The sequence below is a fragment of the Thunnus thynnus genome, chromosome 7 (genome assembly GCF_963924715.1).
Source record: "Thunnus thynnus chromosome 7, fThuThy2.1, whole genome shotgun sequence".
NCBI classification, from domain to species: Eukaryota; Metazoa; Chordata; class Actinopteri; order Scombriformes; family Scombridae; genus Thunnus; species Thunnus thynnus.
In genome coordinates this window covers 20847174-20862609 of record NC_089523.1, presented here as the reverse complement: position 1 = coordinate 20862609, position 15436 = coordinate 20847174, and the positions used below count along the sequence as shown (strand labels likewise).

The 15436-nt window shown below is 39.6% G+C and overlaps 2 protein-coding genes across 6 annotated transcripts in view; both read right to left on the bottom strand.

Moving 5' to 3' along the window:
• The window catches only part of stx1a (syntaxin 1A (brain)), a 63867-nt gene extending 59017 nt beyond the window's left edge, over positions 1–4850 (bottom strand). For 2 of the 5 annotated variants that reach the window (XR_010928989.1, XM_067594866.1), the window contains exon 1: positions 4490–4847. Coding sequence is in view for 4 of the 5 variants with exons in the window: in XM_067594866.1 (XP_067450967.1) it covers positions 4490–4519 (30 nt within the window). In the remaining variant the exon portion in view is untranslated. Of the gene's footprint in view, positions 1–4489 lie in introns of all 5 variants that reach the window. The other 3 variants (XM_067594868.1, XM_067594865.1, XM_067594864.1) reach the window with 3 other exon arrangements.
• A 622-nt stretch (positions 4851–5472) lies between these two features.
• On the bottom strand, positions 5473–13273 carry bud23 (BUD23 rRNA methyltransferase and ribosome maturation factor). The gene is made up of 12 exons (XM_067594869.1): positions 13107–13273; positions 11684–11721; positions 9197–9292; positions 8615–8697; positions 7918–8014; positions 7716–7812; positions 7578–7628; positions 7368–7453; positions 7097–7142; positions 6950–7011; positions 6023–6112; positions 5473–5924 (listed from the first exon to the last, which is right to left on the bottom strand). Exons 1-12 carry the CDS (start codon positions 13152–13154, stop codon positions 5870–5872), a joined length of 849 nt encoding a protein of 282 aa, XP_067450970.1. The 5' UTR covers positions 13155–13273; the 3' UTR covers positions 5473–5869.
• Between the last annotated feature and the right edge of the window lie 2163 nt (positions 13274–15436).

Here is a 15436-nt window from a genome sequence, read left to right as displayed (position 1 = left end):
TAAAACCTCTGACCCTCTAGGATCAGTGTTCAGTTCAATAGCAACTGAAGTGGCTCTTTTTTTCCTCGCTGTTGTTTGTGTCACTAAAGAAGTGTCAACGAGCCAAGATCGGGTCAAGGACAGAAGAAAAAAAGAGTTAAAAGATGTGGAATAAAGGTGAGATGGACATGAGCGGCGAAGAAAGGGGGGGGGGGGTAATGAAAAGAAAAGGAGAAACAAGAGAGTCAAAGACAAACACAGCCTCTGAGTCGGTGCTTCCCATCTATCCTATTAGTTAATGTGTCACTCTAACGCCAAACAGGCAGTGACAGTGAGTACTTCGACCATATACACACACACAAAGAGCTGCCCGAGCCAATACTAACACTGACTAACAAGGCTGCACAGAGGACGGGAGGGAGAAATGAAAGGAAAAATGTAAGGGAGGACAAGAAGCCATCTGATAAATCACTGATAGGAAAAGAGCAAAGAGCAATAATAGAGGAACTCACCATTACTGAGAGGATGAAAGAAAAAAAAGAGGGTTATTATTAAAGAGACGGAGACGGGAAAAGAGGGAGATATGTTCAATCAAACGATGAGATGGAAGAAAAAAGGCAGAGTTGATAAAACGTCAGGAAAAAATGAGGAGATATGACCTGCTACAGGTGCAGCGCTCATAACGCCGGCCTAAATAAATAACTCACTGCCACAAAATGATAAACAATCACATTTGATTGATAACAGTCTCTGTGGTGTGTGAAATCTGTAATAACCTCATCAGCGCGTTTCCCCTTAGGCTTCAAAGCTCAAGGAAGGCTCACAAACGCATCATATCTGCACCATCTGTCACTAAATCACTGCTGGGCCAACTGGGAGTGATGGGACAAGGTGAGGGAAGGGGAGAGGACGTATGACCGTTTTAGTTATTGACACTGGCAGCTTTAGGCAGCAAGCTAATGAGCGATTGGAAGAGCGGAGCCGTCAACAGGTGTTGAGCTCATAAAGTAGCTTCATGTACATATGGACGATGTTGGAGCAGAACGTGCACTCTCGCACAAATATCAGCAAAACACAATTTCCTGCCAGGATGACACACAAGCACATGGATGAGTAAACTTGCAGTATGACTCTACAAAAACACACGGAAGCAACCAAATCTGTAAAGCTCAGTTCTCTTCTTCTTGCTGCTCCCAAGCTTGGTTTGTATGTAAAAATGAAGGCCTCAATATGTAATATCTTTGTCTTTTGTTATGTGTAAAAACAAATGTTTTCATGCTGGAAGAAATGTGCCAAAGTCCAAAAAAGAATCACAACATTTAACTGAGAGAGTCAGAATGCAAATCTAAATAGTCTAAATAAAGAAAACCTTAACTGGCTTTGATGAATAATGTCCATATAAATTTCAACTTGCCTTCACATACAATACATATCAAATACCTGATTCCCATCCACATTATTCAGATATGATTTTGCGCTGTAGACCAGTGTCTAGACTTTGTTTATTTGACAGTTTAATAGTTATTTAATAAGTAAACTCTCTTATTTTGTTATAGCCCCGAGCCGAATCCCTCAATCCCCCAATTATGGTGATTATTTGCAAATCAATGTGAACATCAACACTGAGCTGGGAGAGATTTGGGGACACCATTATCTAGCAAGGCTCAACCAGACTGCATTATGCATGGATTGCTTTTCTAAGCACCTTGGGAGTGTGTGTAGCCATAGATACTGTCCAATCAGTAAACATTTAGTTGTTTAGTTATCCAGGAAGCTTGGGGTGGCAGCACGCTAAGAAAGACAGCTCAGACATCCTTTTCCTCAGCTATGTCCTCCTGCTCTTCCTGTGGGATCCCAAATCATTCTCAGGTATTCTCAGGCTGAGGCCAACTGGATACAGACTGAGCCACCAGGTGCTGAACCTGCAAGATCCCAGGCCTAAATGCACTCTTTCCCACTGCTGATCCACAGAAGTCTTTGAACTACTGTTAGTGTGGCCCCTCAATATGGTTCAGAAGGCCCTACCAGGAGGGGCCCTGCCTAGCAGCAAAGTCCCCAGAATCAAAGGGGCACCTAAACACCCCCAACCATGATAAGGTGAGGTTTCTTGGGGGGGGGGGGGGGGGGGGCTCTCCACTCTCTCAAATCTCATTCACAACCATTCAAATTTTATTTCTTCTTTTTTTAAAAAAAATTATTAAACCATTTCAAGAACAGCAACCACATATTTCAGCTTTAAATTAAAACTAAAGACCAACAGCAGCCCAGCAAGAGGTGAGTTAGTCCAAAAAAAGTGCAGCATGGCTTTTGCTAGACTAGCTACAGGTGCAACTGGCAAAATCAAGGTGTACACACATATGCAATATAGCCTACATTAAAGTAATCAATGTCGAACATTAAGCTGAAGTGTTTTTAGGAACTCAGTTGGCGCTCACCACCAAATCTCAACAGGATCTCAGCCCAGTCACAAGTTATAACGTTGCTCTAAATTGAAGCTGCAGCTCAAAAGGTGTTGGGTCACTTGTAGTGCTGAAACAATTAGTCAATTTATAGATTAGTTGCAACAAAATGCTAAACATTTGCTGGTTCCAGCTACCAAAATGTGAGGATTTTCTGCTTTTCTCTGTTTTATAGCATTGTAAAGGTAATGTCTTTGAGTTTTACACTGGTAGACAGACAAACAAAAGTAAAATGAAGACATCACTGGCAACTTCTGATGGGCATTTTTCACCATTTTCTGACATTTTCTAGACTAAGTGATTAGTGGCTTAATTTAAAAAAATAATTGATAGATTAATCAATATTGAGACTAGTTACACCAGCTCAGAGTCTTTATACAATCACACATGTATCCTACACTGTGCTGCTGTAATGTGTCGACAAGCACCACTGAGATGTTTCCATGAGATTCAAGAAGCTGCATTAACTTGAGGCTGTAATATGGAAAACAAATTTTAATCTAGTGCTGATGGGAAATAACAGTCTGTGACTTGCAATTTACTTCAATTTTGTTTGGTCTAGATTGCCTGACATGGGTCTGGCTGGAGCAGACATGAAAGATATGATCAAAAATAAGAAAACTAAACAGAATCCGCAGCTGACAGATAATTTCTGACGACTCGAAACTGAAGCTGGTGAAGAAGTCTCTGTCTCTGTCTATCTCAGTTGCACAACTGCATCTCTCCAGCACTGAGAGGAGGCAGCATGGCAGGCTGCAAGGCACGCCTCTCTAACACACACACTTGGCAGGACTAGGTTGTCTCCCTCGAGGCCAATTCATAGCTAGATCTTCACTGAAAACCGAGGAGCCGCAAATTGTTTCCCCTCTCTCTCCCCAGCTTAACTGGCAATTACCCAGATCTGACAGTAGCCACTTTGCCAATACACACACACACTCACACAGTAGCCTATATCAAGCTCAAAAGCAGCATTCCTGTAAAAGGATGATACTCAATGACTCCTCTTCTTTACCTGTCCAATCATATCCTTTAGTTTTGGTCTAATTTTATCCCTGAATGTCTTTGAGCAATAAATATAAAGGTGTTCTTCTATGACTGTCTTGATTTAAACTATATATATGAGGATATTGAGGCTATCAGGTCAAATATTTTCACAATTAGAGGATGCGGGATTGAGTATTGAGGTACGGAGACTGTTGGTGCGCACCAGCCCTCTCCAGAATCTGTTATGACACAATGAACTCCGGTCTCTTTCTCGCACACATGCACAGAGACCCAAATTAACTACAACACAATTGCTAGTAATGCACAAAACATTGTGCTGGGTGTGGGTGGTTAAAGGATTTTTTTTTTTTTATAAGACCGCCTGTGACGCGCAGAGGGCGGACATCTAACAGGTGAAATGGGCGAGCTGGGACCAATTTCCCTCCGTAATCACATACCCATAATTGGCCAGATCGATGAAACGACACACACATACACAAAATAATTCAATCACCGGTCGCACATTTCCACATATGCAATATGCAACCTCTCTCTTATGATAAGTGTACAAATTTGGATGATACCACATAAAAATTGTAGAATTTAACACTGAATGTTAAATGAATGAAACAATCGAGATTAAATTCTAGTAAGTACAAAATGTCTTAACTATACTCCCTTGAGTACAACAGACATGCTATAATAGCCTATAAACTGCTGGAGGAATATAAGCAGCAAGATCAGTGTTTTTTGGTGGGAGATTGAAGGGAAAAACTGACTTTTACTTTAAAAAAACTGAAATCATCAATCTGCCCTGGGCTCAATCTTGCTTTAGACATAAACAGTAAACCTTGGTAGCTATAAGCGCCTGTTGCCCAAAATAAAACACAATTTCAGGCTCCATCAGACTCCCCGAGAGTAACAACTGTTGCTCAATCAGCGCAGCGGGCGCTGTGGCGCTGCCCTCTCCGACAACACTTTTACATCATCTAAAAGCGGATTTAAAAATCATTTATTCTCAGATCAGGTGGATGCTGAGCATTTTAAAGAATCAAACAGTAACTTACATGTCTAAGTTCTTGCATGCGGTCTTTCATGCTGCCCTGCTTCGCCGCTGAATCACTCTTATTCCGTCAGTTGTCGTTTCCTAATGGATGTGTGTGATGATGGAGCGGCGGGGCGGAGACCGACAGGATGATGAGAGAACGACCGAGGCGAGGATGCGCGTCTTTCGGCGGCGAGAGGCGGTGATTTCCACCCCCCTCGGTTTGGATGCTGGGGTGGTGGTGGGACCACTTTACAAAGCCGGGTGACGCGCACAAAAGGTGAGGCGAGGCCTTCCGCCGTTAACCCATTACACACCCGCAACTTCCTCCTCAATTCGCACTAATTGAGTCTTCAAAAAAAAATAAATAATAAAATAAAAAGTACTCAACCCTCCAGGTTTCTTTTTGTTCCGCCAACGTCAGTCTGACAGCATGTGGTTTAGTTTGACAGAGAAATAACCGCCCCAGAGAGACAGGCTAAGTGGTGAAATTGTGTTGAATTTCATTATCGATTGGGCACGTTCAGAGATAACGCCCAGGTGGTTTGCACCGTGCCAAAGCGCACAGCGACCTCTGTTGGCCACACGAAGCGCAAAGACAGCACAGAACACATCATCAGCACAAGAAATCTTCATTATCAATTGGATTTGTCTTACATTATGTATAGGAAAATATAGGCTATTACATCCCTTTGGTTTTCCTTTTTGGTGAGATGCATTCATAAGCTGTTTTTTTTGATTTTATTTTACCAGCAAAAATCCTGTTTTGACCATTTATGTATTAGGTTTTATTGTTTTGTCACTCACAACCTGAGGTCCCTACTGACTCACCCTTTTTGTAATCTTTACAAACTTAAGTTTGTTCAGGACACATCTGCATATGTAATAAATATGTCACATTGCATATCCCATCATCTTCTTCTTTGTAACATGGAATTGTGATACTGTGAAGTTTTGTCAATTTCTTCTATATTCTGGGAAAACAAACAGCAAATATGACGAAGATTTCTATTTTTGTTTAGTTTTAATTGTGAAAATATTGCAGATAATACAATAAGCAGCTGATCAGAGATTCATTTGATCACTCATAATTTAATTCTGTGACATTGTGGTGCCACCTCTGTCTCCACTGTGTTTTGTGCCAACAGTGGGCAGTACAGATGTCTGTTCATGCACTTGGTACCTTCCATCCTCACCACCATTTGTTGGGAGAGAAATTGCCAAACACTCGACCAAATATAAAAACGATTGGCCATAATAGCATTTCGCTCTTGAGTCTCATCCACTTGAATTGAAGAGCTGCAAAATGAATTGAGTCCAAACACACTGCAGTTCCAGAGGTGCTTGTGTGCGGGTGAGGTATAGACGAGAGCTAATGAAGGTACAGCTGCATGAGTCAGAGCTAGAAGTGAGGTCTTCTCTGACGTCCGGTGTATTTTGTGTCGGCTCGAACCTCCCTATAGGACCACAAAAGAGAGAGAGGAGGCGTCAACAACTGTTATAGACACAACTAACCCTAAAAGTAAAAGCCAATTTAAAACAGTCATGTACATACCGTCCTTGTCTCCTCCTCCTCTCCTTTTTCTCCATGATCCAATCTCGTCCCTTCTTCAACGATTTCCCCTTCATGTTTTTGAAACGGCATCTTCACAAAGACAAAGTGTAGCTTATTTAAAATGCACCACATCAAAAATCTGCACTTCTATATCAGACATGAAAGTCTCTTGTGTTACCAGGAGAAGAGACTTATACATAATGATGTGAAAGGGAGGAAAACCCACCTGACAGGGTTTCACATCAGGCAGGACGACAACCTTTTGTAAGATTTCTCTCGGTCTTTTGGCTTCATCAATCCAGGTATGACTGAACCTGTACCTATGAGTGCCAAGACCTGTTTCCTATCCTGACAGCTAGCAGTAAATGGGAATGTTTTTAAATGGCGGTTTAAATACAAATCGACAGTATAACCACATATGAATGATTTGAATCAGAGTAAAGTCCAGTGTAAGATTATTCACTTAATACAGCTACTATTCTAGTCCCTTGGATTTATTTGGTTGGGTAAATATTATAGCCTGTTATGAATGCTCTTCTCAAACATGCAATTATTCTGTAAAGGTCACAGACAATGCTGATGTAAACAGCAGCAGTGTGTTTGTGAACACAGGCAATTCTTTCATTTCTGTAGGAAAATGAATAACCACTGTGCCAAAATCTGTTGTAAACACATTAAGAAAAACTAAAAAGAAATAAATATCTTGACATGTTTCATGTGATGCACACATGGCCTCAGGCTGTATCTCATCACATCATATCTCTCTCTAGATAATATAAACCAACAAATGAATCTCTATAATTTCTGGTTATTTGAACTAACTGCTTCTTCAAACTGTGTTAACAGTTTCATTAAACTATCACAATAATCTGATCACACGGGTATCACATTCATGTAAACACATCCAGTGTCTTTCTGTATCTTTACCTTTGTCCTGAATACTGGACCTGGTTTGAAACAGCTCTGTCTGAAGTTTCTGATCCCAAACCCTGAAATGAAGAAAAAAAGATCACAGCAATCATAACGTGGCTAATAAGACAGACAATATCTACAGCTAACTCCTTTGCTTCTTACTTTAGGAAGGACTCCTGTTACTCCAGCAAACAAACACAGGAAGAACCTGTTAAAAAAGAAAAAAGAAAAAGGTGCTTGTGAGAAGGAAAATCATTCTAATGTGTGACAATTTATCACAAGGCTAATGTGCCAAACATGTCATCCTGTTCTAATTAGCCTTGTGTTGAGAGTACACTGCTTCTAATTTCACAGGCCGTTAAGAAGCAATCAATTGCAGATGCCTGTGGCTGAACATGACAAAATGAAAGCTCCACTTCAGACAGGAACTGACTTTTTAGCCTTGCTGCTGTTGGGGTAGTCCACCACCATGCCTCCGCTGAAGCCTGCCCTCATGGCCTGCGACGTGATCAGCTCAAGCTTTTAGAGAGGGACAAGGAAGACTAGAGGTGAGTGAAGGAATTCTAACATCAGATTGTAAACTCTGACACCCAACCATCATAAAATACAGAATGACACAATGTTTTTTTTTTCTTCTTTTCACCTGTTCTGAGTTCTCTGGATAAAGCTGAAAAACAGCACGTGAGCCTCTTGACTGAAAGACAAAGAGCGAGGAGAAGATTGTAAAATATGGATATCTGGCTATTTTGAATTCATATCAACAAGATTCATAAAACCTTACCAGAGAAGAGTACAGAGTAGTAAAGAAGGTATAGAGTCTCTTTGGAGGACTATGTGACCTTTTGTCGGCATTGCAGAGCCACTGCAGGGCAGAGATACTGAGGAGGAATAAAACATAATGTCAATGAAAATACTCTGCTTTTAAAATCAGAAATGACTGCGGTGACTGTTTATTTTTTACATAAGTATGTTATGTTGTTCACCTGATACAACCGTCGAAGGTGCCTGGTCGGAAAGGCATCCCCTGGCCCATGTCGCCCACTAAAAGGTCTCCGTCTACTTCTCTGTCCAGTGCAACATCTGTCACGGAGAAGACGTTCACATTTGATCATCGTCTCAGCAATTTACTTGCATCACTTTTACATATTAATTAAACAAACAAATCTTAAATATATAAAAGAAATGATAAAGTTATTTTGCACAACAGTTAAAATGTCACTCCCCAATTTAATCTATGTGTAATATTCAAAATCATTATCACAATTTTTGTAAAGAATATTTTAAGAGTATGATGTTGATGTTTTGTATACTTTGGATCTTTGGTCATCTATAAGCAGCTGAGACTGTTTGGGAATACATTCTTCAAGCACAATATTTCAGGAAAGACTATTAATGTTTTCACACAATGTCAACATATTTTGAGAAATCATAATAAGTGATATTGATATGATAACACAGCAGGTAAAGGTACTAACTGTTCATACCCCTTAGCTAATTTTTTTCAGAAAGTTAAATCATTTTAACTGTAATTTAACTTTTAAGACCAGGACATTTAAACTGTATCACAATTTAAGATAACCAGAATATCACATGATATCCTGTATAATATCAAAATATTGATATTATATTGCTACATCATCCAGCTCTACTTTCTTCCATAAGTGCAACAACGTCACTAACCCAACATCGCAGTGCTGATGTCGACTCCAACCCAGTAGTGTCCTTCCTCTGACAGGTAGTCTCCACTGAGCCCTGAGCCACACCTGAAAGACAAATGACACACACCTGAGTTCTCATCACTAACACACAAGATCGCTATTCTGGATCTTACAAGTTAAGTTTATACAGTTATGTTTAAACTTCTCAAACACTGTCAAACTCTTTCATGCACACCCGTTAAGATGATGGTAAACCACCACTTCTTCATGTTGTCGTTACTACAGAGTTTCTCAGAAACATCCAACCTCAGACTCTTTCTGTAATGTTGCTACGGCAGTTTACCAGTGAGGTTATCTTTGTGTTGAGTTTTGCAAAACTACTGTACTTCAGAATGATTGTATCCTCTTGTAATGCAAAATGTATAAACATATCTAAACTTCCCTTCCCACCTATTATGACAATACAGCATACACATCTTAATGTGACTCTGTTCAGGTTCACAAAATTCTCTTGGCATGGACATTTCACACTAATATTGCCTTAATCAGGCTCATAGTGGAATACGGAAGTTCACGTAAACATAAGACTTTGTCACATGCTCACCCCACATCTAGCAGGAAGCATGGCTGTCCCTCTGGTAGGTTCAAAAGCTCTACGGCTCTCTCCGACATCTGAGTCTGAATCTCAATCATACGAGAGCTGTAAAGCAACAAAACACACAGACAGTTTCACATGTGACTTTTGGGAATAGAAGCATGCTCTAAGACATACAAATTCAACTTCGAAACCATTCGATTTTACTCTGAATTTAGCAGACTTATAAATCTTATGGGACTCTGATTTTGAAGAGATTGACTTGAGGTAATCATATCGTGATTATTTCCACTGACCATGATTTAGTGAGGGTTTTTTTTTTCATAAAGTTTAATGTGAGTGTAGAGTTTTAGCTGTAATTTAGATAATGTTCCTAAATTTATCAAAATCTCCACAATTAATTTCCTTTTGCCCTAAAACAGATGCTCCAGAATTTATCTGTAGATGGCATTGTCTATTTACTTTTTGACTTGTTCAAGTTCATTAAATAAAACTGAACTGTACAATATTATAGAAATAATAGGGGTGCGCAAAAAAAAAATCGATTCACATAAGAATCGCGATTCTATCTCTGCCGATTCAGAAATTCCGAGAATCGATTCACATTTTTCAGTCTTTTCACGACGCTGTTTTCAATTTTTTCCTGATATGAATTAGCTCGCTAAATCCCATAGATGGCGCCCGGACCCAAATCCGGGGGCAAGAAGGAAGTAAAGTGTGTGTCATGGAGAGACCGTGAGCAATGGAGTACTTGACAGTAAAACAAATACAACCTGGTCCACCGGCTGTGAAGGCGATCATTTGGACAAATTTTGGATTTTCTCATCTCCAAGGGAAGAAGGAGCTTAATGCCATTATCAGGCGCTGCAGCGCACCTCCACAGGTGTGTGCCATTGTGGGCTTATTTATTTGTAACCGCTGTGAAACAGTCAGAAAATAACGTTTAATTGATCTGACCAGCTTCCTCACTAACGTTACCAGCGCTCCCTCTCCTCATTCACTCTCTAGCTCGTTCGACCACTGCTTCTCTCTCTCGTCTTTTTGAAATGAGTCGGGAAGCCGCCAGCAAATCCTAACTTTACTTTTAACGTTATCAAATGATGACCCTGTGTCCTCCCCTCTTCCTAGTAATGTTTTTGTCATATGGCAGGGTTGTACAGCGTTACAGGTTGCGTTTCTCCAAAAGTTGATTCTGGTTCAGTTTTCTCGCTGCGGCCCCTGCAGCCCTCCTCCCCCACAGCCTAAACACACAATGCACAGCAGGTCTGCTGCCAGCTGGTTATCTGAGGACGGGAACGAGAAATTAATTTTCTCTAAATGAAAAACGTAGTCTCCTTGAAGCTTATGACAAACTGCCAAAAACAAGCCAACAAGATGCAGCAGCGAAACAAGCGTTTAAACAGCTGTTATGTATTTTGAAACAGTCAATAAAATTCAGTAAATAGCGAAGCTGCCTGTTTCATCACTTTACATTCATGTAGTAAATATACAAATATCAATTAGATGGTAATCTGCATGAGAAATGGAGGAAAAGAAACAAAATTGGTTAGCCTATAGTAATCACTCGCTAATAGTGATCAATGTTCTTTTATGCACTTTGCAGCTAAATGTAGCAGGCAGCTATTGTTTGTTTGATTTTGTCAATTGAAGTAGGAATTTAAGTTATTTGAGGTTTTACACTTAGTTTATCTTTGCAATCATTTTTATTTTTGTATTAAGTATTCATTTGACCCTTTGTCTCAGGGCTGCCTTGGTTTCCTGTTGACTGAGTGAACTAAAGGAACATAAATCTTACTCAGGTTGACATTTAGTAGCAAATGTTTACATTTGATTCAGTGTGATCTTTTTTATTTGAGACCTATAAAAGTGTCTACTGCAGGCAAATGGAGAGAGTAACTCAAAACATCAATCTAGAATCAAATCTATGAATGTATTGAATTGAGAACTGATTTTGAATCGCAAATCAGTTGTGAATCGAATTGTGAAACTGATAAAGAATATATAAAGATATGTTTGTGATACTATCTAATAGTGTGGAATATGATTTGTTCAACCTTAAAGGTGCAGTGTGTAGAATTTAGTGGCATCTAGCGGAACGTACTTGGCAGAAATGGAATATAATATTCATAAGTATGTTTTAATTAGTGTATAATCACATGAAAATAAAAATCACTGTGTTTTCGTTACCACAGAATGAGCCTTTTATATCTACATAGGGAGAGGGTCCCCTTTCACGGAGCCCACCATGTTTCTACAGTAGCTCAGAATGGACAAACCAAACACTGGCTCTAGAGAGGGCCACTATAGTTTCTCCTACATGCTTAAGTGGAAGGGGAAGGGTATTCAGTTGTATCTTCTGCAACCTCACCGCTGGATGCATCTAAAATCCTACACACCAGTCCTTTAAAACTACTTTGGGTGAAATAAAAAAGGTAAAACTGTATGTTAAGCGGTCACAGAAAGTGAAATTTAGTATAATATAACATCCAAACTTGCTTCTGGGAGTATTTCTTGGCCTCCTCTTCATTGTAGAACTGCAGAGAAGAGAACACATCAGATTAACACTTCAACAAAACTGCTCACGACACAACTACAGTAAGTACTACAGTATATTTGTTCAAGTATTGTACTTAAGTACAATTTTAAAGTAATTGTACTTTACTTGAATATTTATGCTACTTTATACTTTCTACTCCACTACATTCCTTTGACAGCTTTAGTTACTTTTCAGATGAAGATTTGACACAATGGATAACATAACAAGCTTTTAAAATACAACACATTGTTTAAGATGAAACCAATGGTTTCCAACCTTTTTGTCTTTTGACATCTTACAAAAGGCAGTGTGTAGTCCGGGTCACATTTCAGATTGTCTATGAGTTGTTAACAGCGCCACCAAATAGTGATTTTTCCCTCTAAACTTCTCAGGTTTTCATTTAAATACTGATCCAATACTGGGTCAATTAAATATGATCCTATATTTCACTAAAACTCAGATTAGAGAAAAAGTCCCAAAAATGACAACCCCCCAATTAAAGTTAAAGTACTAATTTTGTGACTGACTGACTGATATATTATTATATATGACATCATTAGATTATTAATACTGAAGCATCAGTATGTAAGCAGCATGTTACTGTTGTAGCTGCTGGAGGTGGAGCTAGTTTGAACTACTTTATATACAATTAGCTAGTTTACTCCAGTGGTTCCCAACCTAGGGGTCGGGCCCCTCCAAAGGGTCAGAGGGAAGAAGAAAAAACAAAGTTTTGACACACAAATCTGTTTTCAGTTTTGGGACTTTATCTCTAATCTTTGATTTTTGGTGAAATATTGTATAATTTGAACAGTTACTGAAATGAAACCATATGAGAAGTTTAGAAGGAAAAACAACAATTTGGAATGTGACCCCGACTACACACTGCAAAACATCAAAAGCCAAAAAGGTTGGAAACCACTGATTTTATCTTTACCATGTGTCGTATTTTAAAAGCTTGTTATAGTATCCATCGTGTCAGATCTTCATCTGAAAGGTAACTAAAGCTGTCAAATAAATAGGTAGGAAAAGTAGTGTAGTAGGAAGGACAGTATTTCCCTCTGAAATGTAGTTGAGTGGAAGTATGACGTAGCATCAAATAGAAATACTCAAGTACCTCAAAACTGTACTGAAGTACAGTACTTGGATAAATGTAGTTAGTTACTTTCCACCACTGTAACATTTGAGACTCAAACTGAGGCTAATTTCAATGTTAGAAAACAGAAACCACTGAGAAGTTGCCAAAGCGGTCAGTAAACATCAATAAACGTCCCCGTGCGTTAATTAACGGTTGTTTAATACATCCATGGTTATGAGACGTTAGAAAACGCTCCTACTGTTAGCCTAGTAGCTAACTTATACACCGCAGTAAACCGAGTCACTGACCACATCTGGAGGAGCCGAGTGTTCCGGCCGTCGACAGCTGGAGGACATGCTTTTCGCTGACTTAGTTCACCAGTTTCTGGGGATAAAAAGTTAAGATCAGTGCAATAATGAGCTAAAATGTGTTGTGGTAGCAGACAACACGTGAAATAGGGGATACAGTGACGTCATATACAAACGACAGGAGCGCTTCTTCCTCCCCCTCTTTTGTTGTTGATTGGCAAACTGCTTTTAGGCGCATTACCGCCACCTTGCGGATTGGAGTGTGAACTATTTACATACAGTCAATGATCAAAAAGGTGACGGCAATGCCACTATATTTAAGTATTTGGCATTTTTACTCAAATACACTTGTTTAGGTGCCACGTAGTTAAAATTTCTGCAGAAATATGTCTCCTGGGTTTCATCAGACCTAAATACTCTCTCATTATACAACCGAAGAAGGTTGCTCTTGTTTAGGCCAGCTATTATGTTATCAATATCGGTTACTGACATATTCAGCTTTATTAATTTATCTCTCAGTTTTGAAAAGATGTGCTCCATGTTGCTGTCATGCAACACTTTCACCTCTCCTGCCACTCTTTTCAATCTTTTGATATTTTGCAGATGTTTTCTCCTCCTCTGTAACAACAATCCTCTCCCACTGCTCCCATGTGACGATGCTATTATCTAGTGGGCCCTCGAACTCCACTTCATTGTAGCAAAACCTAGTACACAAGCGGTACATACACTTCTGGTTGGCCGGGTCACAAACAATTGCTTCCAGGAGATCCGAAATGCTGTTAGTCAACAAAATGCCTTTCTGACAGAGCTTGTCAATAATCATTTTAAAATTGTCGTGGTCATAGCAGGCACAGGTGTTTCGGTCGGACTCTTTTGCTGGACTAACATAAAAAGGGCAGTATCTGAGGAACTGTCTGTATGAGACTGCATGGTGTTTCAGGGCGGTTGTATTGTAGTTGGAATGGAGGTTTTTCAGAGACTGAAGCAGCACTCTCCGTTGGTGTTTAATTTTGTTTTTTGTAACGGTGTCTTTTTTACCCGACAGCATGCGGCTATTTTCTTCCCTACAGAGAAAGCTGACTACCCTCTCCCTTTTCTCCTCTGCAATTTTCTTTTTGTCTCTCTTCTTGTTTCCCTCACTTACTTTCTGTCCTTTCTTCTCTGTGAGTTTCTTGAGTTTCCGTTGCAGCTTTTTTGCCTTCATTCTTTCACTCTTAAGGTCCTTAGCCTTTCCTTTTCCTTCAGCACTGCTCTACGTTTTGCTGGTACTTTTCTGCACTGCCCTTACAGGAGTTGATGATGCCTGTGGTCTCTCAAAACTTGGCTGCACATAGTCATGATCAGCAAGGTTTACTATGGGCTCTGGAGGGCCATTAAGCTGGTCACTTGCTGTTGAATTCAGTGAGGGAGGAGTAAGGTTCAAAACATCAGCAAGCACCCTTTTCTTCTCTCTGTATTGCCTCTGATACTGCCTCCACTTTTCCCTCATCTTCTCCTGTTTTTGCCTGGGCAGATCTGAAACTGGGATGTTTGTGATCTTTCCCGGTCTCTTTTTCCTTTGATAGCTAAGAGTAAAAAAAGACGAATACAACAGTTAGTCCTATATCTAGAGCCTTACTTCATCTTCCATTTGAGCTTCACATCTCTCACTTACACTACCCTTTCAGGAGATCTACATCACTGATTTTACTTTCACATGAAGCATTAGCGCATGTGTGTGTGTGTGTGTGTGTGTGTGTATGTGGGGGGGGGGGGTTATGTGGTGGACCTTTGCTTTCTTTTAGCCAGGTAATTATGACTAATACCTGGAAAATAATCACTCATGTCAGTAAAATCTTATTTAATAAAACCTAGCTAACTACTCCAGCAAGTAGGTCGACCCTTAGTAACGACCTAGCAACAGAGACGATTTCTAGTCCCTGCTGAATCCGCCAGCCAACTGCAGCTAATGCTTTCTGGAGATTGCAGCATTTCCCAAACTGTACAAATACCACATATATAAACACAAAAGTGCTTTTAATAGCTCAGTCTCATTGTAACTAAGATATCCGCTGAAAAAAATAATTATAACGTGTTGTATAATTATGCATCTAAATCACTGACTAACAGCAAAGTCAACCATGCCCCGATTGAGAAAGAGCTCTATGCCATCTAATTTATTAATTTAGTGTTTATTTATTAAACCCAGAGATATAACCATAACCATAATTATAATACACTATTTGCTGAGTATACACTGTTCAATGATATTAATATGCTATATTATGGTACATAATATAAGTCAAATGGATATTGCTATGGCAATAAGGTGCATAATTGCCCATGAATGT